Source organism: Lagenorhynchus albirostris, chromosome 11, assembly GCF_949774975.1.
Source record: "Lagenorhynchus albirostris chromosome 11, mLagAlb1.1, whole genome shotgun sequence".
In the NCBI taxonomy this organism is placed as follows: domain Eukaryota; kingdom Metazoa; phylum Chordata; class Mammalia; order Artiodactyla; family Delphinidae; genus Lagenorhynchus; species Lagenorhynchus albirostris.
The window spans coordinates 64905855-64930145 of record NC_083105.1 but is presented as its reverse complement, the minus strand read 5'-3'; the positions used below and the strand labels follow the sequence as shown (position 1 = coordinate 64930145).

Sequence of the window (24291 nt, the reverse complement as noted above, 5' to 3'; positions counted from 1 at the left end):
CTAGAAAAGACCAAATACCCACCCTTGATCTCCATAGCCTGTTTTATTTGAGGCCCCAGTATGGGGGTGATTACAGTTTGCAGAGCTGTGTACCATAACAGCCATTAGGGTAACCTTGAATTTCTCTCAGCCATTCTTCCTAAGAACAATTGAAAACATCTTCACAGTAAGAATGTCATCAGGTTTGCCTTCTCACCAACCCCCAAAAGAGGAAATGGGGCAAACCCCTTCCCTTTACATTAAAAGGAAACATGAGGCCTGGAGACCTCAAGGACTTATTCAGGGTTCCACCTCCCAGCAGGGCAAAGAGCTATTGAGGGTCCCCACCTTCTGTTTCCAAAATGCTGGAGGACAAAGATGTGACTGTTTCTCTAATTTGTATCATTTTCTCTCTTTCTCATATGGGCATTTCTGGATTGGGGAGTCCCTCCCAGTCTCCTCCATTCCCTCCCCCTCCAGCGCAGAGCAAATAGCATCTCAGTCCGACAAGAGCTCTCACTGCCCTCACGCCCCTTTCTAGCTCGAAGCTCTATTGGGTAGGAGACACCACGTAGGCTGTGGCGATGTACTTCTTGCCATTTCCGTAGGTTGACTTGTCCCAGGTATAGGTCTGGATGGCCAAGGGATGTCCACCCAGGCTTAACTGGCACCTGTGGGGAAAGATCAGCAAATCATAGGGACCTGCTTCACTCCACCTCCGTCCCCAAGCTGGAAGGATGAAGTTCAGCCCGCGCGGAAGGGCTCCACCCTGTCTTAGCCTCTAAGGGAGCTGCCACAGCTCGCTTCAGCGTCTGCCTCTGGCTCCCCACGTGCAGAGGGCCCTCTTAAACTCTGTCTTCTTTTCTGTCTTCTTAGAGAATACTGCTTCTCATCTGTCCTACAGGAATATTCTCAAATCCAACTCTAGAGCTGCGACCTCCAGAAATGAAATGTCCGCTTAGGGTTTCAGAAGTGGTTGGGCCCAGAGTCCTCAAATGTTAGAGAAGATGAGGGCCAGTGGTTTCTAACTGTACTCTCTGGGGCTCCAGTGTTCCCCCAAACAGCCTCAGGGGCCAAACAGAGAGGCTTGCAGCCCCAGGGCAACTCCATTTCTAACTGTTTTGTATATTAAGCTCCTGCATACGATTGCACTTGGAGGAGGGAGGGGATGTGGTTCTGCTGCTGGGGTGAAGGTTGGCAGCTACACGACTGATCTGATCAACTGCTTCACGTTCCAAGACAGAAAACCGAGGCCCAGAACAGTGATTTGTCCAAGCCCTCCTGAGCCACCAGGACTTACACTTTGCCTGGCCTGGCGATGAAGCACAGGGAGTAAAGGGCAAACTCAAACTCGGGGCTGCTGCCGATGAAAGCTGAACCCATTTCCTTGTAGTAGCCGTCCCAGCTGAACTGCAAGGCCAGCACCCTGGGGTAAGAATCCCCCTGCGGAGAGAAGGGCGGTAAAGGGGGTCTGCTGAGTGCCACAGTGCGGAGTCGCACTGAGGGTTGGCTAGGATTTGTCGAGGGCCTGTGGGGGTCTGTGTGAGCTCCCTGGGGAGACTGGATTCTTTAAATCGACAGACGATGCAGTCTTCCCTGCTAGGGTATCTGAGTCCTGCACACACCCTCTCTCTGGAGCCGCCAGCTCGCATCTCCCAGAAAGGCCACAGTCAGCATCCATGTGCCCGATGCCAGGGGAGCAGGGACATAACCGTTTCCTGTGGCCCTCACATGCGGAAGAGAAGGACAGCTTATTGCCCCCAAATTATTTCCAGGCTCAGGGCAGCAAAGGGTTCTTTTTTTTAATAAAAATATAAGAAGTTTAACTCAGACTAGCCAGACTGAAACTTCAGCTGACACCACATTCTAAGGAAATTCAGGTCTTTGGTTTTCCCCTCTAAGGATTCTCCCCTGCCCACACTCTCCTATCCAGAGAGGACGCCCTCTGCCCCCTGCCCCCTGCAGCTCGGGAGCCTTCACTGTTTGGAAGCATCCTGGCTGGCTAAACCCTCTTTCCAGCAAATAGGGAAGTCCTATTCACGATCCCCGTTAGACTGCCAAGAGGGTCAGGGTGGGAGACAAGTCTGCCTGTTTGGAATTCAGAACGAGGACAGGACGTCTGGGTACTGACGGCGCTTTTCCAGCCCACGGGGTCAGCACTCAGTACTCACAGGCCCGTCACAGATGTGACTGTAATAGTCAACCAGGCCCTCCTTCTCCTGCATGTAGAAGTGGATCCAGTTATGGAAGCCAGAGACCTTGCCTTTTTTGACTTCACCTGTAATAAACAGATCAAGGTGGGTGACCTGGGCCTCCCCTCCGACCTCTTTCCCCACTCCCGTGCCAAGGCTGTACCCCTTCTCCAGTCTCTTATTCCTAGAATGTCCACCCCAACTTCCCAGAGTCCCTCACGCCCCTAACTCTCACCTCAGAAAGCTACACACACACACACACACACACACACACACACACACACACACACAACTCCCATTTCAGCTGAAGCCCTTGGGAGAGTTCCTTCTCCCCACTGACCCTGGGCCATTCTGAGATACTCCTCTAGCCATTTCCCTAGGAGCAAGCCAGACTTGGTGGGAGCCTTACGCTGGGGCAATGGGGCCTCCTTAGGAAACTGCTGACCAAGCCCTGGAAGCAGAGGACCATTGAGAGGTAGACAGCCAGGGCCTCAAACACGTCTCTCTTCTTACGTGTGCACCTTGGGAGCCCCGGTGTCTGGGCTTCTTTCTCCCTCTGATACTCCAGAAGAAACTGGCCCTCAAACATGGCCCCTCAGTCCCCTCCCTCTTGGCCAGGGAGCAGACGTGCCCTGCCCTGCGAGCTGGCTCGACTACTGATTCATCGGTGCTGATGCTGCCCTGTGCCTGAGGGAAGCATCTCTCTTCATCCCTCCAACTCTTTCTTCCCAAGCAGAGTAATCCCACCTAAGAAGACATGTTCAAAGCCGCCTGAGTCCCCGTCTTCTTTGCCTCTTGAATACAGCCCAAACCACATGTTTTTCAAGTCGTTGACGAACTCCTGTTCTGTGCTGTAGCGGTCTGGGGAGAGGAACACAGAGGACTGAGAAGAGGGGAAGGCAGGGCCAGATCCTGGAAAGCAAGGAAGGGCCACCTGCTCCAGCGTGACAAGAGACAGGTGGGTTCCGCCAACATAGTCAGTTGTTCGCTCAGCAGTTATCTATGCCATAGATTCTATGGGGCGCCTGTTCTGTGCCAGGCCCAGATCTAAAGGCTGAGGATTCATCAGGGAATCACAAGGACAAGATTCCTGTCTTTATAGTTTATATTCCGGTAGAGGAGACAGATAATAAACAAACAATAAATGGTATGATTTCACATAAGTGCTATGAAGAAAATAAAGCAGATTGTCCCATGATGCCTGGAGGTGGGGTTCGGGTGGGAGCTTTTCTAGAAAGGCCTCTCTGAGAAGGTAGCACTGATCAGAGACCTGAAGGGTAAGGAGTCAGCCATGCAAAGACCCGGGGGAAAGAGCCTTCCACGTAGAAGGAGCAGCAAGTGCAAAGGCTCCAGGACACCCCGGTGTTTAGAGAGCTGAGGGCCCATGTAGCTGGAGCACAGCCAGCCGGAAGGGAGAGTGGTAGGAGAGGAGGTCTGAGAGGCAGGCAGCTGCCAGCCCATGCAAAGAAGGTTGGAGCTCAGTCAAACCTTAACAATAAGAAAAATAGTTTCGATTTACTGAGTTTGTTCTGTGTACCTGGCACTGTTTGAGTGCTTTCAATCCTCACATAGATTCTTCATGTCAGGTTGTTACCAGGCGTTCCTGGTGGAGGAAATGGAGGTGGGGAGTGGGGAGGTAAAGAGAAGAATCAAATATAACCCCTGGGCTTTGGGCCTGAGCAACTGGATGAAGTATGGGGTCATTTATGAGATGGGGAAGATGAGGAAGGAGCAGGTCTGGAGGAAGAGGCAGGAACCGTGAGTTCTCTTTACCCTAAGTTCTGAGTAGATGCCAGTTAGACAGGCAGGGAAATGTCAGGGCTGGAGATCTGAATTAGAGAGCTAGCAACTATCGACGGTTCACTGCCCAGAATTGTGTGTAGAGGACGCTAAAGAGATACCAGGCATATTCCCTCCTTTCAAGGACTTAAAACACGGTTGGGTGGTCCAGTGGTTAAGAATCCGCCTTCCAGTGCAGGGGATGGGGTTTCGATCCCCGGTCAGGGAACTAAGATCCCACATGCCGAGGGGCAGCTACTGAGCCTGCGTGCCACAACTAGAGAGCCCACGCACCGCAACTACTGAGCCCACACGCCACAACTAGAGAGAAGCCCGCGCACCTCAACGAAGAGAAAGCGTGCCGCAACTAAGACCCCACGCAGCCAAAAATAAAAATAAAATACAATAAACAGTTTTTTAAAACCACGCAGTTGGAAAACAAGACTAAGAACACACGATATAATAGAGAACGCCTTCACAATCTGAATGGCTACAGCTTACCGGGTGCCAGGCTTTCCACTGAGTGTTTTACATGCATGAATCCCCCAAGACCGCATTGCACAGACAAGGCTCAGTTGGGGTCTGAGGGTCAAACGGCCCAGGATCCCTTGCGTCATTAGCAAGTGAAACCAAGTCTCTCTGGCCCAAGGCTATTTTAGGACACACTGCAAACCCTTGACCTCTGAAGAGACTCCGAAAGCCAGCTGTGAGCTGCAGCAAGTGCAGCTTCATAAATGAGGTGGAATGTGAGCTAGAACTTTAAGGATAAGTGGGATTTGGACAGGGAGAGAGGCGCAGACCGGGTGGGTAGTGGAACAGCCTGGACTAGGGCTCAGTCTCGACCTCCAAGATCCTCTCCTGTGTTTACTACAAGGAGAACGCCAGGGGGCAGTGCAGGATCGCGCCCTCTTCGCAGGGCTTGCTTGTGTGTCACCGGCTTTACCTAAAAACAGTGTTACTAACTCTTAACGGGGCCACCGGAGGATGGAATGCAACGGCTCCGAGCAGAGGCGATCCCACGGCCAGCAAGGGATGACCAGGACGGAGCCACCCCCAGGCAAGGCCCAGCTGCCCGGAGTTCAGGAAAGGAATCTGGAGGACACCAACAAACACACCGCATGCCAAGAAGTCCTGCGGCCCAAACCTTTTTTGGTCTGATTCACATGTATCTGTATCTGGAGTCTCTCCAACCAGAACCCTTCCCAGTATCACGTCCCCCTCTGAACCTTTGTTGATTTTCTGTTGCTGCGTCCCCAGCAAAAATATGGAATGGGCCGGCCTCCTTCCTGGACTTAGTGCCCAATGAGGGAGCGGGGGCAGGGACCCTACGTGCCTGCAAAGCGGTGCTGAGTCCGGGATCAACTCAGGTGGCAGAGGAGTGCCCTGGGGGCTGAGCGGGAGCTGGGTGACCCACGGCCTGCGGAGAACCCTGAGACCGAAGCAGCAAGTGGGGGGCAAACCAGGCTGCTAAGATTAGGTCAAAAGATGGGCTGACTTCGAAGCCGGACAGAGGATTTTTCAGCTCCTGCTTGGGTCTGTGGTCTCTTCTAGGCCCCTCTCTGTCCCCTCCCAGAGGTCCACTGGCCTCCACCTAGTCCCCACCTGCTCTCTTAACCTGCCCGCCGTGGAGCTCCCAGGGGTGCCTGGCCCGCTGTGGGCACACCGCATCCTCAGCAGGGCCTCCCTCTCTCTCGGGGCCTGGGGGAGGCCTCACGGCGTCACTCACTCTGCTGGTGGAGGAAGCTGTAGAGTTCCTTCATGACGGCCGTCTTCATAACCTCGCTGAGGAAGGTGTCCTGCTCAGCCAGCTGCTGGGCTGTGAAGTGCTCCCCGCGGCCCACGGCCCACTGGTAGTTGTCGAGGAGGTTGATGAAGGCGGCGTAGGTCGGCTTGGAGAAGAGCTTCTCATTGACATACGTGAAGAGCCTGGGGCAGGTAGAGGGAGGCCCAGTGAGAGGCCTGCATGCGGAGCAGAAACCCCTCCAGAACTTCCAGGTGCAGGGGCGGGCATGAGAGGGTTGGGTTCCGAGGCAGATTGGGGACTTCACATACTCTTGGGGACAACGCATGAGGTCCCTCTTTTCTTCCACTTCATCTCTTGGAAGGTCAGTTCTATTCTCAGCCCAGCCAGTCCCAGAAACCCTCCCAAATGGATCCCCACAGGTCCTCAGATGGCTTTATCTGTCTCTGGAGACCTATTTTTTCCCTCTCCCTTTGGTCCTGCCTGCCTTGAGGAGAAAAGAGCTGAGGCACCAAAGCGAGCAAAGCTGGGGGAGAGACTGCAGGAAGAGGCCTGAAGGGAACTCACGGCTCTGGGCAGCGGTCTACTTGGTCTCTGGCCTCCGAGGGCGAGATGCACTTTTGGCAATTGAGAACAATGTCTTCCTCCTGGGCTTTGTTGGTATCTGCCCTATAGATCTTCTCAGAGATGCTCTGCGTTTCCCCCTTCGTTATGGCATCGCTGGTGTGGGAGAAACCCTCTGGGAGGAATTGGGGGAGGGGTGTTTCAGAGCCCGAGGGAGGCCAGGAGGCAAGCAGCTGTCTGTGTGCATCCCCTCCTGGGCACCTTCCAGAAGTCCGCAGCGGGGGAGAGGGGCTGCAGTCAGGCGCCCTCGTGATTGTAGGGCAGGGGCCTAGCGGCCTAAAGGATCCTTAAGTTCAGCACATGGCCTTGCCCACAGAATGTCCATGAAATAGCCACACTGCCCCCTGCCCCTAGGAAATTTCTCATACTTTGGCACGCATCAGAATTGCCTGGAGGGCTTGCGAAAACAGAGTGGTGGGCCCCTCCTCCAGAGTTTCTGATTCAATGGGTCCGGGGTGAGCCCTAGAGTTTCCATTTCTAATAATTCCCAGATGATGCTCATGGTACTGGTCCAGGGACCACACCGGGAGAGCTATTGCTCTAGAGAGTTCCTCTGCCTCTGGGGCTATGCTAAAGGGAGCAGGAGACTGACCATGGCCACACAGGCTCTCGAAATCCTCGCAGCAGTTTCCAAACTTTGGGCAGCGGGCGTTGCAGTGGCATAGGTGGTGCTTGTCGAAGGCTTCCAGGCAGCGGCCCGGCAGGAGTTGGGTGCCGAGTACAAGTCTGAGAGGACAGAGGGGAGGTGTGTCCTGGGCTGACCTCTAGGGGTCGCTCCCCGCAGCGGCCAGGCCGTGCCCACTGCATGAACCCCACCCCACCCCGTGCCCCGCCCCCCAGCCTTGCTTTCCTGATGCTTCCTATTAAAGAACTCCAGGGAAGGAAAACAAACAAGCCTAATTGGTGCACACCCTTCACAGTCAGGAAGTCCTTTCTGGTGCCGAACTCTACTTTCTGGCCTGTTGTTTTTATAATCTTCCCTCTCTAAAAATAAAATCTCTTCCCCTTCCCTGTCCCTCTCAGCAGGCCTCGGACTCTTTCCTGCCTACCCCCCAGGTCACTGAGGCCCTGGGGCTTCCTCCCTCCCAGACCCCAGGAGTCCAGCGAGCTGCTCTCACCACCTCTAGGTGCTGGATTTGGGGTCCCATCTGGCTTTGGCCTGGGCCTGTGGCCACTCACGTGGCTGCCCCCTCCTCCTCATCCTCTCACGTCCCTCATCTTTATCCCGAAGGCCCCCCTCTGGGGAGGCAGACTCACCGCTAGCCGGGGCCCCCTCCATCTCTTCTTCCAGCTCCAGGAATGGCTCAGGCTCGTTGAGGTCCTCATCAGCTGTAGGTCAGAGAAGTAAAGTCACCAAACCTCCCCAAGGGGCCCCTCCTCTTTATCACTGATTCTCAGTCCTCCTGGCTTCGGGGACAAGCATGTGCAGTGGAAGAAAATACAAAACAGGGGCGAGGGTACGTTGAGCAAGTACCAGGTGAAGGAGGAGAAAATCTGAAAGTGTAAGACAGGGGGATTGAAAACTGTTCACAGAAGTGAAACAACATCCCCAGGCGACAACCCTCCTCGCCATTCACCCTTCTGGTACCCAGTGTGCTCATCTGTAGAAAGGGGAGGTGGTGGGCAGGAGGTGGTCTCTTCCGGGCTGAAAACTCTGAGGTTGGGATGACTTTTATTTAATGTAAATTGATAGGTGGATAGGCTTGAACTCTCCAAATGACAAGACCCTCACTTAGGAACATCGCTTACCTGTAATAACTCCCAGAGTCAAGGGTGAACTCCTCCCAGGCCTCATGGAATAAGAACTGTTTCCTGAGATACCAGATTCCCTTCTTTCTTCGCAATTACACTTGGCAATGGCCACAAAGGCTGCATTTGGGAATCTTTACGCGCATTCAGAAAAGCACATTCCTATTGCTGGCCCATTCCCTTGCCTGCGAGCTGAGTAACTGCAACCTTGGCTCTGGGCAGAGAAGGGTGGAGCGGGGCTGGGGAGGTAGACGAGGGAATGAATGTTGCTGGGGACTCTGAGCTCCTCTCTCATCACGGAGGGGAATAAATTCTACCCCTACACCACTCCCCCCAAAACCCAACACTATTACAAAGTGCTTCAGAATCTGTCAGCACGGTCACCAGATAGTATCTTGTTCTTACCATCAGAACCGTGGGGCAGGTTATTCATTCAGTCAACAAACATCTCCTGATCACTTGCTTTCTGCCAGGCTGTGTTTTAAGTGCTGACAGTCCACAGGGTTCTTAACTCAGCCACCGTTTATGCTAAATAGACCTTTGTGAGCTGATCTAGAGCCTCAATCGCCATTGATGATATTTTTTCTGTGGGAAAAGGATTCTGAATTGCACATCAGAGACGGTGATGAAACGGCTGCTAGGCTGAGTATCGTCTCTATCGTAAAATGCCAGCCTGATTGTCCGAGGTGCACAGGCCTCCCTGTGTCTGCTACATGCGGCACAGGGCAGCAGAAAGGGGTCGGCTCGTAGAAAACAAACTTATGGTTACCGAGGGGGAAGGGGAGAAGGGATAAATTGGGAGATTGGGATTGACATATACAACTACTATATATAAAATAGATAACTAATAAGAGCCTACTGTATAGCACAGGGAACTCTACTCAGTACTCTGTAATGACCTATAGGGGAATAGAATCTAAAAAAGAGCGGATGTATGTATATGTATAACTGATTCACTTTACTGCACAGCAGAAACCAACACAACATTGTAAATCAACTATACTCCAATAAAAATTATTTTTTTAAAAAAAGAAGGGGGGTTGGCTCTGATTCTGGCACTGAGCTCTGGGCCTGGGTTTCCCTGCCTGGGCCTGATGAGCAGAGCTGCTCGTATGTGTGGTGTTTTTTGTGTAAATTGATTTAGCGTTCTTTTGGGTGGAAGTAACTCTGAGGGCACATTGCTGGGCCAGCAGAAACCACTCTTGGGCAAATTAGGAAAAGGTACGCCTTTCTCAGCAGACACAGCTCTTCACCAAGACACATGGCTTAGCGAGAAGGATACAAATTCAACTTTGGTCCAACTCACCTTCTCAACCAGGGGCCCTTGTGCAGTGCGCAACCTGCACAACCATATGCAGTGGTCTTGCTGGCCATTACCTACCATGGGACACACGGTTTGACACACGGTTAGCAACGCTTCATGTCACAAAGCAGAAGACCATTTATCTGGGAGTCTAAAATATTGGAAGCATCCAAACAAGGGAATTATTCAAAGCGAGTTTTTCAAATTTTAAACTGTGTAGTTGGAGTAGCAGAAGAACAACTGGCTTTTGAGGGCGATGCATGTCCCATTTAACCTCTGGCCTGGGAATGACAGGTCAGAGATGTGCAACCACTCAGTCCACTCGCGATAGGAAGAGTGGTATGAATTGTCAGTTACTGATGCCATGTGGTCTTCCTGGTGGCATGCAAGTTGGGAAAGTTCACTACCACTTTTTTACTTTTGAAAATGATAATTGGTAATGTAATGCATGCTAAAATGATATTTTCATTCTTTTGCTTTTTTGGGGAATTACTTAAATTTTCCAGATATTATTAATCCTGGTAGTTCAGACAGATATTCCAGGTAAACGACATCTACTTTATTTTAAGTTGGGGTTTTATGTTGGAGACATCCTAGAATACCCAGGACAAGTGGTGGCCATTACAGCGAGATGCGCATGACTCCATTTGGCCTACGGGCAGTAAAGGTCACAAACTTAGCTCTATGGGGATCCTACTCTCCTCATCAAGGCACCCTCTGCAGAAGGGTTCACAGACAGGGGCAGGAGCCCCACCTGGCAGGGAAGGTCATTGCTAGCTGCCGGGGAGAGGTACGTGCACAGCCTCCCATACACAACATAAGCCTCGTCCCCACCACCCACCACCTGCCACCCACTGACTAATAATAGAGACCAGGATCACAGAGTCAGGTGCCAATCGGGGCTAGACCTGTAACACAAATGAGTCAAGAAGCAGGAAGGCAGTAGAAAGAAGTGGGGACGGTGACAAACCTGGGAACGATGCCCTGCCTGAAACTGGCTGCCACTAGCAGCTCCAGCCAATTGTTGCCATGTTGAGATGCAGGCTCAGTGTCGCCAGAGCCTCCAGTTTTTCAAAAGAAGCCTTCATTTCTATGTGAACTTTTCCAACTTTAAAAAATTCAGACAGACCGAAGAAAGAGGTCTGTGGGCTGGGCATGGCCCAGAGGCCACCATTCACCTGTCACATAGAGGCTGGTGAGTCACCTTCACTCCAGTGATCCCACCTGCCTTCTCCCCTCTGACCTCTGTCTCTCATCCTGTGTCCCTTTGATGTCTTCTGCTTCTCTGTTCTTGCCTCCCCTTCGTTTGGTCTCCTCTGCACCCTCTTCCCCCCCCCCCCCGTGTCACGTCTTTCTGTCTCTTCTAGTTTGGGTTAGTTTAGCTCAGGGTGGGGAATGAGGTGGGTTTGGGTGAGAATTGGACTTTGGAATAAGTTCTGTTATGTAACCACAGACCACATCCCTTACTCCAGCCAAATGGCTTGCAGAAGCCAGCTTTTGGTCACAAGGGGCATAAGACAAGAAATTTTGAAAGACATGGTACAAACCCACCAGCACTCCTAAAATAACAAGCCCGCCACAGCAAAGACAGTGGAGCGGGTAGCTGGCTGGGCGCTCTTTCCTTTCACTCTGGGCTTTAAGGGTGATAACAGAGCCTTTGTTTCCATTTGAGGTTCCTGAGGTTTGGATTTAGTGGGTACTGGGTTTAGGGTCAGGCTGTGGGTTACGGAGAATGTCAAGATCAGAGTCAGAGTCACAGTTAACACTGGAATTTGTATGAATGAAGAAACTGAAACCTAACTGGGGCCCGGATTGGGGTGGGTTAGGTTTAGATTAAGAGCTAAAGTTAGGATTTGGGCTTGAGTTAATTATTGGTAAAATAACAATTTTGTGTTGCTGTTCGGGTAAGGAAAGGGAATAGGTTGAAAACTGCAGGGTTGAGGAATGTGTCAAGACTAGGAGAGGAGAAATAATCCCAATTTTGCCTTAGCTTAGATTTGGGGTTTGGTCCTGGTTGTGATTCCACACAGGTGTAGCATCGAAATTTAGCCTGGATTGGGGTGGAGGTGGAGAAGAGAGATATGGGTTTAGTCACTGGTTTGCATTCTGGGATTAGGGTTTATACTGTGCTAATGAGGGTGGCACAGCAGAGAGACAAAGAACCAAACTGCTCGAGGCCAGGATTCTGGTTCTTCTGCTTTCTAGCTATGTGATCTTGGGCAAGTCATTTGACCTTCTTTGCCTCAGTTTCCTTCTCTGTAAAAGTGTGATAATAATGGAGCCCATCTCATAGTCTATTCATAAGAATTAAATGAGTTCATTTTTGTAAAGCACTTAGGACACCGCATGACACACTTGCACCACTTAGATGTTAGATAAATAAACAGTCAGTATTTCATGCCCATCTTCCAGGTGGCAAGTGTCCAGACTGGCTGGAGCAGTCTTCCCTGTCTACCTACTCAATCTAGCTGACTCCCTCCCGGGGTTTCAACTGGGCCATCGCTCGGGCTGGGGTGTCAGCATGTTGATGTTGCTGACAGTTTCTAGCTGACATCTCCGCTATGGGTCTGTGTTCTTTACATCAAAGAGGCGTCAAGATGAACCCAGGTCCTGAGGCAACTTCACACTGTGTAAAGGGCTTCCAGTGTGGCCAGAAAGGCAGAGCCAGTGGATTGTCCCTAAAAGAGACCAGGCCCAAGGCCACTTGTCCCTCCAAGCCTAGGGGAACTCCCCCTGAATCTTAAATGATGCTCCCTTGGTGGAACCCAAATGCAAAGACCTTAAGGTGAAGTTTTCAGCCCAGTAGGAAGGCTGTGTCAGCTGCCTGCTCAGTCAGCCTGGCAGTACACCCAGAATCCAAAGGGAGAGAATTCAGACAAATCAGGGCAACGCTCTTAATGGGCCAGATCAGCAGAGTCCAAGGAAGGAATTCACCCCATTCCAGCAGCTGGTACCAGTCGAGAAGGGCTGCAAGTCAATAGTCAGCTCTGTAGAGCTCGAGAGGGCGCCGCCCCACTGGCCCTGGCTGAGTGGACCTTTTCATCTCTGTTCAAGAACTTTGTCCCCAGTAGGAACCCCAGGCCAGGGATCCTTCACACGTCCCTGTACACCTCACCGTGTGCTTCAAGAGGACCTAGGGACTTGAGGGGGGAGGTTAGGAGGGGGAGGGACTTCTCCTCATACGTACCTCCCCGGGCTGCTCTGGGGACACTCAGGTGAGTGTCAGAGTGTCACCCTGACTACTCACTCCAGCGACCCCACCCGGTACCTCCCGTTCATACAAACACTCTGTGTGCACCTCGCTCGCTAGCCAGGCGCCTGAATCGCCGCTCCAGTAATCCTCTGCCCCATCTCTCTGACTCTCTTTCTGCCTTACCCCGTTTTGGCCTTTCTTCTCCTGGACAGAGGTACCCTCTCCAGTCCCCGGGAAGAGCTTGTCACCAGCCCCCATCCCTACACGAAATGCTAAATTTCTCCGTACACTCCAACACTTCAGTATGCCTGAACACCCAGTCCCTAACCACACTGCCCACCAAGAAACTTGGTCCCAAACCTGGGTGTCCCTATATGCCAGCCCTCAGCCCCTCTGATGGTTGGGGACTCCTACATCTGTGCTTCTCTGGGGGGTCTCAGAGGCTGTTTCCGTGGACACCTAGCCAACCAGGTAGATTCACTTCCAGGACCAGATTCCTGCTTCAATTCACTTGAAACAACCAGGGACCTAAGACTGGCTCCCGTGCTATTCATACTCTTGCATCTAAGTTCTGAGATGTTGGCATAGGACAGACAAGAACCGAGCCTCTTCCCCACTTCAGGAAAGAAGGAGGCATCACCCACTGGACCCTCTCTTCCCCATCAGTCCCATAGCAGGATCAGACCACCAGCCCCAGGAGCAAGGGCTCCATCTGCCCTTCCGGAGCCACCTTGGCCTCTGCCCTCAGGGATGTCCCCCAAGGATCAAATGTCTCCAGTTGCTCTCCTCTCCTGAGACTGGAATGCCTCAACCCCACACCACTCCTTCACAGTAAGCTAGAGGCTCTCGCACCCTCCCTCACTCCCTACCGAGAGCTCTGCGCCACCCCGGGCCCAGCTCTCTGCCATGTGTGCTGGAGAGGGGGTACACGATCCCATCCAGCGTGGGAGGCCTGGGAATGGCTTTCCCCTCCAAACGTTTTCCATTTAGGAATCCTGTTAGGGGTCTCCTTATCCACAACCTGACTGGAAATGATTCCAAGAGTAAATTTTATGTTTATATAAATTATTTTATATAAATAAATACTTGTTATATTACTAGAATTAATATGTTCTAAATATACTTATAAATATTATAAATGATTTTATATGTATTTATCTTTATAATCATAACCAAAGACCCAGTTTATTGAGATCTCACTCCATGTAGGGGGCTTCTTGTATATTATCTTATTTCACCCTTACGACAGTCCTAGGTAGGAAAAACCTGAGTGGGATTCTTTCTCCTTGGGCTGAGGATTCCCCCCACATCCCTCAGCCCAGCCCCCTCCCTTGGCACTCTCCCCACTCACCCAGTAACCACTAATTAACACATCAGCGTCCGCATCTGCAGCTGCTGAACAGGAACATGTTCCCATCCTTAGCCACGGGTCCTGTCCCTGCATCGCTGGTACCTGGGGGCCAGGACCCTTCTCTGCTTTAGGTCCTCTAACACGGGACAAGACTGATTCCTCTGACCACATGACCTGCCTCCTGGTCAGGGGCTCTTCCAGTTTCCCCGGAGCCTGCCCTCCTCCTAAGCCTTTACTCAGGGAAAGGTCCCACGCAGACAGCTCACCTACCCCCAGGTAGCAGAGGAAGTGACCAAGGGCGACCAGGCCACTCAAAGCCAGTCGGCCACAGCCCAGCTTTACGCTATACAGTGGCCCCAGAAAACAAAACCTTGGTGAGATCAAAAGTCAGGCTGGACTAAGGGATGCTTGGGGCTCATCTTCCAAGTCGTCGAGAAGGGGCTTCCATGACATCGGTCCATCAGCTCTGCAGCTCCCTTCATACAACCCAATCCACTCCAGAGGCAACTCCTGCCTCAGACCAGGCTTGGTCTAAGGTGTCCATGGCTTTAGGACAGAGCTGGCTCCCTCTCTTCTCACTACCCTCACACTCTCCCAAGTCCCCCAACTCTCGGCAGGACTCCTGCCATCCCCACCAGTAGTGACTTACCAGCCCAGGCCAGGCCGCAGAGCACGGCCACTATCAGGGGAACACAGGCCTTCCTGGTGTCCGGTTGGAGGCCAAAAGGCGATTGGCCGTTGGACTCTCACTAGAGTCAACGTGAATATCACAGCTCCCAAATGAGCCTTGCTGCCCAGGCTGATCCTTTTAAAGACATCAGAACCTGTGGATCTGGTGCATCCAGGTCCTTCCAGGGGGACGGAGGTGGAGAGTGGGTTAGCCCAACAGCCGTTTGAAGCCCGAGGCAAGGGAACTAAGCAGGCAGGCAACGCCAGATGTTTAGAACAAGGAATGCTAGCTGTTTGTAGCTAGAAAATAGGTCATGCGAGCAGGCACAGCAACTTGGGTCTAGTGTGGGGGGGAGCACTCATGAGCTCATCTTTGGGTGATGCCTTTCAAACATCCACCCACCTGCAAGCCAGGGTCTTGACCCTCCAAGGGCCTCAACTGGCTCCATATTTGAATTCCAGGTGCTCAGCATGAGGAACATAGTAAGAGGGTCATTATGTGTTAGACAAACAGGAAGTGCTTCAACAAGCTTTGGGCTTCCAGAAGGAGTGATCTAGGAGGCACAGGTCAGAAACAAGTGCTGTTCTTGCTACATCAAGCCACACGTAGCCACGTCACCCTTGAAATGTCACGCAAATGGGCCTTTACCTCTTACTGAGTCAGCATCTCAGGTTTTACCTCTTTCAGGTTCTCCCAGGCTCCAGGTTGATGACGCCTCTTAAAGGCAGCCAAAGGACCATCATTTCTCTCCTCTCTTCATCCCTCTTACACTCCTCTCCCCCAGGGACCCCTCCCCAGAGAGAGACAAGGCTCTCAGGGCTCCCATCCTCCCAGGTCTGGGAGCAGAGATGCAGCAACGTAGGGCTGCCAAGTTTTCCCTCCTAATAAAGGTAAAATCTTCTAAGTAAAATGCCCTTTCCAGAAAGAGCACTGCACGGAGATTCTCAGGCCTCTCAAAAAGGAAGTCTCATAGAAAAAGGCAAAACTGATGAACAATTGAGACCACGCTGCAGTAATTTTTCCTGGGGTGGAGTCGGGGTGAACACATCCTCCATCCTTCTTTAACAGTGGAACTTTCTTTCTCTCTCCCATCTTCAGTTTTCCCATCTTTGAAACGATGGGGTTGGAGCTAATGATCCTTTCCAAGTTCTCAGATTTTAATTTTCAGGCCCCCCAGGGTGCACAGCTGCAAGGTGGGGCAGTCCCCACCTTGCAAGGGACTCACACCACCAGCACAATTGCCCCGCCATTTTCTCCAGGAAGGAAGCCCGCTTAAAGGGAGAAGGAGCCCTTTGTTTGCATAAGTGCCATTTGCACAACCGGGAAGCAGAGGTTGAGCCACTGCCAGCCAGAATCCTCACCCTCCCTGGACTGGGAGCACGGGGACATATCCTGGACCCCAGGTAGTTTAGGGAATAAAGGAGAGTGTCCCTGGCCGGGCAGAAAGCAATGGTGCCTCAGAGTTTGGGATTGGAAGGTCTGTCCCTTCCAGGGTGGGACCCTGGGTGAGGCCAAACCTATCAGAGTGGGAGTGGGGTCTGGCCAGGGTTGCCCTGATGTCCAGCTGAACCGACTGTGGGATGGAGTTTCAAGGGTGGGAGCGCTTCCCTCCATCAGGGGAGTTTTAGGTCAGGAGCAAGGCTGGGAGCTGGGGAGACAGTTGAAACTGACCCCATAGAGCCAGATGGGCCATCTGAGGACCGAAGTGTCCTGGATAGGGTCCTCCAACAAGAACCAGAAGGTTGACCTTCACCACGACCGCCAGCACTGACTGAACACGTACCACGTGTCACCCACGAAGAGCTTCCTACGTGCTATCCCGTCCACGCTCGCTGCAACCCTTTATAGGTACTATCGTTACCCTCATTTTACAGGTGAGGAAACTGAGACACAGAAAGGTTGCCTCAAACAGCAACCTTCAAAGCACATCAACAACCACTTAATTATGTCTGGGTTGCTATGCAAAGTGGTCTGGAGTCAGATGCATCGGAATTAAAGGGACCTCCGTGGTCACCTGGTTCCACTTCTCATATGATGTTGCAATGCCCTAACAACACTACATCGTCACTCTGCCTCCACGGGAGGCCCTCTGGTGTTGAGGGATCACGGGGCTGCTCATCCCCCCTTCCCAGATCAGATTCCCAAACCCCAAACCCCGAGACCTGCTGACATGGACAAAAGTCGACAGGACAGTAGGAAAAATCCATTTGGCCAATATTAGGAGCACACATCCACACGTTCATGCAAAGACGCCTCATAAACTTCGATGCGCACACGTATGTACACAGAGACAGACACGGTGAATTGTATTTCAGACAGCTTTCTTTTCCTGGGCAGACAATGCTGTTGCTCTTTTTCCAAGTTCTCCCCCAGTGAGGTCCCCCTGTCAGCTTTCCACCCTTGATGAAAAGCTCTACTTCCCAAGGAGCCACCGTGGGGGCCAGCCAGCAAGGTGGGAATCCCAGGAGGCTGGGGCCCTGAGACCCGGGCGGGGAGAAATTGGCAACAGGTTCTTGTGGATAGTATCCCCACAATGAGGACACCAACGGAGGCGGCCGCTCCACGGGAGGAAGGGAGGGGAGGCTGCAGCTATGGCCTCCGCCAAGGTTTGGAGGGTGGAGAGGGTGCAGCTGCCTGGGCAAGAGTCTAGGAGGCTGTCAGCCGTCAGTGGTGTGAGGAGTGGGGATTCCAGCAGCAAATAGTTACTGGTGCTGTCTTTGTGGCTGGGGCTATGCTGACGCTGGACTGGCAGGGTTCAGGCTGGGCTAGAAAACTGTTCTTGGAACCCACCGGTTTCTGGTGGGATAGAGGACAGAGAAGCCCCAGCGTTAGGCTGCTGTTTGAAGTAGCTCACACTCATCTCTGGGCTTCCAAGAGGGTCAGGGGTGTGTGAGGACCAACAGGCTACGGGAGAGCCCCAGGGGGCTACTAAAGGAGACGTATGCCCAGACCAGCCTAGACCACCACCCTTGACCTCTCTGAAACCAAGGCCAAGTCACTTCTGCACACGACCAGAGACTGGAAGGGCCCTGCAGCTGGTCCAGCACAGGTGAGGCCTGGAGTCACTTACCAAGGGGACCCTGGCACCTGAAGATGCTGGATCTCCAGGCTCCATCCCACCGTGACCTGGGAGTGCCCCAGGATGGCAGCCCACATCTGGTCACGTGTGAGCCGCGTCAGTCTGTAGTCTCCTCTTGTTGAGTGTCTTAGCACGGCTCCACGTGTGGTTTTCTCCCACACTGGTTTGTGTGCTGTGTACCACGATTCGGTTCCCAAGCTTTTTTTTTTTTTTTAAGTTTGTGGGCATCCTTGACATTCAGCATCACACTCACCGCCAACCCTAGGCATGTTAGTCAGACGTGCCGCCTGCCCCGTTCATCACAGTGTACTATGATGTACCCAGGCGGTACTTCTGGTTGTGCCGGCCATGCCCCATGCTGGTCCTCTGCCTGGAGGGCCCTCCCCAAACACATCAGCTGTCCATCTCCTACTCATCCTCCAGGCCCAGAGCAAACCCACCCTTCCACAAAGCCTAACTTCCTCCTCCACTCCTGCCTATGGACTCAGTTCTTGATATTTGTCATGTGTGCCTTTGAAACACATCACAGCTGCCTCGGATAGACAGTGCTGCCAACGAAGTGTCGGTTAACCCCTGCACTGCCGGTGAACTTTTCATCCACACAGGTTGTTTCTTCGGCTGGCCTCTGAAATTCCTTGAGATAGGAACCCTGCCTCCTGGGTCCCCTCTACTGCTTTGTATTGCCCATGCGATGTGTGTTAGATAACTGTCAACTTGTGCCTGGGACCAGCAATGAATCAGTGAATGAGTGAGTGACTGAATGAGCAAACTGAGCCTTTGAGCCTCACTTGTGATAAAAGCCCAAGGGAAGATGACTCGCAAAACGGAGAGAACAGATGGTTCCCTCCAGGAGCTCTGGACGCTCCCGGGTTGGTACTGGGGGCGGGGGGAGAGGGCTTATGGGCAGTGGCTGGAAGCGGGTGCAGGGATTCATTCTGTAGTTGTATTTTCATAGCAAACACATTCAGGAGTAATGGAAACTTTGGGGGGGGGGACCCAAAGCCCCAAACCACCTGTTGGCAACACCACCGCCAAGGGGCAGCCAGTGCAGGGATCGGCTAGAACCCAGCATTCCAGCAGCTTCTGAATCCACAATGTAAAGATCACTCAACTTTACCCTGCTTTTTAGGATCCCAGATAACCAGCTGCCCGCGCTTTTTGCCAGCTGTGTTAATGTTTGTTTTATACCGCCTGCTAGTGATTGTAAAATAAAACTTCTGTTTCATGTCCTCAAACCCCAGTGGCTTTGGAGAGGGTCTGGAGGCACAGACGGGAAAAAGAGACGTGGCCGAGACAGGCAGACAGTGATAAGGAGGCTCGGAGAGGCAGCGGGGGAGTGAGCAAGGGCAAGGGGCGGAGGCCGATCGGGAACGAGGCAGGCGTGAGGCACCTCGCACACCTCTCACCCCAGGTGTTTGGGCACAGCCGGCTGCTCACAAAGGCGATGACAGGACTGGCAGGGGCAGTTCCCGACCCACGGTCTGGAGATCTACAATCTGTCAAAATTACCATAATTACTGTGCCGAGGTAGTTGGATGATGGACAACTTCCCCCTTCCTCGTGCATCTGAGCATGCGCTCCGTTATGCAAAGCGAAGTGGATGCAAGGGTGAGTTGCTCAGCGTTTTACAGGACGACGGAACGGAGTGCACCGAAAGCTTGGATTGGGGCCAGCAGAACACCATGCTGAGACCACTGGTTCTAAGCCAGACTGCCTGGGATTGAATCCCAGCTCTGCCGCTCACCTGCTGTTCAACCCTAGGCAAGTTCCCTGACCTCTCTGTGCCTTGGTGTCCCCTGTAACTATAGAGCGAATAAGAATACCTTACAGGGCAGTTGTGGTGACTTGAATGAGTCAAGACTTGCAAAGCCTTAAAACAGTATCGGGCACGTAACAAGACCGGATAAGTGTGTGTTTAAAAAAAAAAATAAGGTCACATAAGATCTAATTTACATGGGATGGTTAGGGAAGGCCTCCCTGAAAAAATTACCTTTAAAACAGAGACATGAGAAAGTGGCAATCTTTCTTTTTCTTTCTTTTCGTTTTTGCCACGCCGCGAGGCTTCTGGGATCTTACTTCCCTGACCGGGGATCGAACCTGTGCTCCCTGCATTGGAAGCGCAGAGTCCTAACCACTGGACCGCCAGGGAATTCCCCATAAGGTGATTTAAAAAAAAAAATTCCAAATATAATTCCAAAAATAAATTTACATTTCAAAATGTACACTTTGAGTACTTTCAGGTCTTGGGGATGATTCTTTAACGAGTCACACATCATCCAGCTTACCTGGTTCGGTTGCCGAAGGTAGCACCTATTTTCTGGGGTTGCAGCTGTAGCCTGGGGAACTGAGCTTTGCTCTGCGGGAGGCCAAGAGCTTCAGTGGGAACAGCTCTGGCCTCCTAGGCCTTGGTTCTGTTTGATGAGATTGCCAACAGTTGCACGGCCCAGGAGACAAGAAACGAGAGGAGAGACAGAGAAGGCTGGCCTCCTCCGTGGGCCACCAGAGTGCAGCCTGGATGTGCAGGCTCCCCCTCCAGCACCCAGGCTACCCTGCAGGGCCCTGCCCCAGAGGAGCTGGCCATCCACTTCTCCCTCCAACTCTCACCCTGGAAGACTCTGCCGTGTTCCCTAAGTCATACTCTGGACCCTGCCCCTCACTTGATGTCATGAAAATGCCCCTTATGCCCCTGCCTGGGGACTCTTCCGTTCCTGCTCTCCCCCTTAAAGTGACCATTAGAATCCTCCCAAGTTACGTACCTACATAAGAGGGGCCTCCCACAGACAACTGGGATTCGGGTAGGCTGCAGTAGGAGATATTTAGGGGCAGAGAACTCTCTGAGAATGCTTCTAACACAATTGTGCTCACAGCTGACTCTCCCTCCCGCGGGCAGTCTGGCTGGGGGCCACCACTGGGAAGGTGCTCAGGAAGGTGGGGAGGCCCCACAGCCTCATGACCAAGAGGGGTCTGCACAGTCTCACCCCGTGTGACGCCTTGAGCTGTCTAAATCAAAGACACTAATTGCAGGAAGACATCCCAAACCCTTCTAGTCCAAATCCCTGTTTATAAATAAGGAAACTGAGGTCTAGGGAGAGGCAGGGACTTGCTCAAGGCCAGGTGCTGCTGAGGCCGAGGTTCCCGCACACACGGCCCACCTGCGGGAGGACTGCCCTGACACTGGCCTGCGCTGCGTCAAGCTCTCCCAGAGCACTTTTCTGGGAGGCAGAGTAAGTGTAAAGCGTCCTGCTGCCATGGCTGCAGCACAAAGTCACCCTGTCTCCGCCCCTCTGCTGGCTAGAGCCCCCCGAGCGCCAGGAAAGCCTGAGCTCTCCTCCACTCAGCAACCGGGAAGCAGCTCTGGCTGCCCGCAACTCACACCCCAGCGAGAAAACTGAGGCCCCGAGCCCTCCTCAAGGGCCAACAGGATGGCAGGCAGCGTGAACGTTCGGCTCCCTGGCTCCGGGTTCGTAACGGTCAGTCTAAACACACGCAAGCAACCAGAGTCTCACACTTTCCCACACAAAGTGGGTCTGGGCTCTGAGCCCAGCCCTTCCTCCTTCTTCTGGGGGTCCCTAGGCCCATGCTCCTGCAGAGGCGGCCCCTCTGGCCCCATCCAGACCACCTGGCCCGCGCACGAAGGCCCCAGGCGTGGGAGAGAAGAGATCTCAAAGCGCAGGGGAGTCGGACTTGGCTTCTCAGAGAGATCAGTTTCATCATCGCTGGGCGGGATGATAGCCACCCATCACTTGTACCACAAGCCCCTTCCAGGGCCCTGTCAGGCTGGGCTAGGCTCCGGTCTCAAAGAGCCCAGAATCCCAGAGAGGGTCACCCAGATTGGCTGGAGACGGCAGCTGGACAGGCCTGAGAGGACACTATGTACTTCCAGCCCGTGGCCTTGGCACACGTGAGAAGCCCAGAACTTTGTGCACGGGGCAGGGTCTGAGTACACATTCTGGAAATGCATTTATGCTCTGACCTCCATGGGAGGGAGGAGGGATCAAGAGCAAGGGCCAGGTCAGAGCCCTTCCCAGCCACCAGCCACCGTACTGATACTCAGGTGGTTTGTACCAGTGGTGAGCTGAGAGCACCCCAACTCTGGAAGGCAGAGCTGTGAGGCCGGCATGCAGGGTTCTGGGGGCCGGATGGCTGGGACCGTGAACCTGCAGCCCAACGGAGCAGCTGGGCGCCTGGGGGCTTGGGGGTGAGCAGTGAGACCCCGTGGCCCTAGGCACGCACCTCTCTCTGGCCTTGCCCTCTGTGGCATCTCGTCCCCTCCGATGGCCTTGTCCTGTGCCCGTCTGCCTAGCTGGGTGGTCTGCTCCAGGACGGCCAGGGCTGCCCGTCTTATAGGTAGGACTCCCCTACAAAGCCCATGGTAAGTATTCCAAAATGAAGGGAGGGAGGGAGACATTTATATGCTGTGTCTATCCCTACGAAAGCAGAAAATGTTGGGGCTCAGAAAGGTTGCATCTGGAGTGCCAGGGGCACGAGGAAAGGCATGGATGGGGAGGCCCATTGCATGGGCATGGCTGATACACATCCAGTTCCTTCGCCAGTCCACCCTGTTATTAACCAGTTATGTGACCTTAGGCAAATCTTTACGTGCTCCAGTTTGACTACAAAACAGGGGTAAAAATACCTACCCTATCATCAGGGTAAAAATTAAGATAATAGATGTGAAAGTGTGCTGGAAAAGATGAAAACGCTACTCAAATCTCAGTCTATTAGCGCGAGAAATACTGTGAGTAACAGCAACATTAAGAAGATTAATCTTTGCTGCTTGGAAGGCAGAGCAGGCAGAGGCCCGGGGCTGCCGGGAACACAGAAGCCACGGGGAATGTGAAAGCAGGTCTGCCCCACCCCCGACCCCCGGGCCCCGCCCCCAACCGTGAGCTCTAACTCTGCTGGATGCCTTGGTGGGGGAAGGGCGCTAGATCACCACCTCCAGGTCTGTCCCGCTTGGAGGGGGCTTGGGGAGAAAGGGGATGGCTGGCTCCCAGGAGAGAAGTGGGAGCAGCCAGAGGGTCGGGGCTCCCCAGGCTGCCCTACCTTTTCACCAGGTCCTGCTCAGCCTGCTGGAGGGGAACCCTCCCTGGTGTGCACCCCACAATTACAGTCCTGGCCTGGTCCCCAGGCTGCCCCAGGGCTCTGCAGGGAAACTAAGGATAAGAGGGTAAAAGAGGGATGTTAGGAATTACCACCTCTGTCCCTTCTCCCCATAGGACACACACACACACTCCCTCTCTGCTTTACCCCCTTTTAGGTAAGAGATTGTTTTAAAGGTCTGACCTCAGACTTCCTTCTTTCAGCAGTCCCATGAATTCCTCCTCCCATCGCAGCTCTCCCGAAGCTGGGACACACACTGGGGGCCCCCTACACACAGCCCGGGCTGCTAGGGTGCACGAGGGATGCCACAACTCCACCCCATGCCTGGGCAGTCAGGGATTCAGAAGGTGACACAGCCCTCAGGGCAAGAGGCCACCGTGACCTGGAGCCTTTTCCTCCGCAGTGGTCCAGCCCATCACTGGGGCCTTCGGCTCCCGGTCTATGTCCCCTGCCTGCCCTGGGCACTGCTTTCCTGGCAAGGCCTCTCCCTACAGGCTCAAAAGGTGTCTGGCCCCAGAGACTAAGGCAGCTAGAGGTGGCCAGGCGGTCAAGGTGGAAGGGAGATTCCTGCACAGCCAAAGCTCCTTGGGGACACGGGTGTGACCACAGGGAAGAAAAAGAGAAATGCTGATGGAGGACACCAGCCCCACCACGCTCAGCTCCCACCGTTCATCACAGGCCTGGTCTCACCCTGGGTCCGAAAGGATGGAGAAGGGCGCCTGGCTGGCCGGTCTGGCCTTTGCTGAAACATTGACAGACAATGGGTTTAGGAGAGAAGAAAGGCCCTGGGAGTCCTGACTCACCGAGCCTGCACCTCATGTCATGACTGCTCAGCTCTGGAAGCTTCCGTGCCTCAGGGTCCTCCATCTCTACCCACGGGCAAGGGCACACTGGCTTGGTTACCTTGCCGTCTGCTCCACCCCAGGCTGTTCCTGAGGAAGTGGGCTCCCCACTTCCTCTGAGGTGATGTTGCCCCAGCAGGCAGAGGACACAGGACAGCCGTCAGCTGTCACCTCAGCTGCAGAGGCAGAGCTGCAGTTTACTTGTTTGCCACTAAGCGCTGATCTGAGATCATCGTATCACACCCATCTTACAGATGGAGAAATGGAGGCAGAGAACTGTTCATTGACTTGCTCAGATGCACTTAGAAACCCGAGGCATAATCCCAGTTGGGCTGCCTCCTGCCAAGGGCTCTGGCCCTTTCTGGAAGCAGTGCGTGTCCATGACCACAGGGATGAGAGGTTTGGCAGTGTGGGGGCGGGGGGAGGTGAGGGTGTGTCCAGCCTGAGCCCCGGCAGCTATACCAGCTGCCTCCTCCTCCCAGGTATGGGCCTACTCCCTCCACATGCCCCAGGACCCTGCTGCTCAGAACCTACTCCGGGTCATCCCCAAGGCCGAGAGGCCCCTCTCGGGGTCAGACAGCGCACCTCCCCTGGCCAGGCTCAGAGCCACAGGGAGCAGAGAGGAGGGCAGCCCCACCTGGGGCTTCCTCACGTGAGTTCCCGGGGCAGGAGGGTCATCACTGCCC

The 24291-nt window shown here is 53.5% G+C and overlaps 1 protein-coding gene across 1 annotated transcript; it reads right to left on the bottom strand.

Moving 5' to 3' along the window:
• Nucleotides 1–24: 24 nt before the first annotated feature.
• Nucleotides 25–24043, bottom strand: ENDOU (endonuclease, poly(U) specific). Its single transcript, XM_060166444.1, is given in 10 exon segments — nt 25–650; nt 1280–1422; nt 2151–2257; nt 2919–3032; nt 5677–5876; nt 6259–6430; nt 6908–7015; nt 7018–7041; nt 7573–7644; nt 23567–24043. Coding segments are annotated over 10 exon segments (1125 nt in total). The 5' UTR covers nt 23631–24043; the 3' UTR covers nt 25–529.
• Nucleotides 24044–24291: the final 248 nt, after the last annotated feature.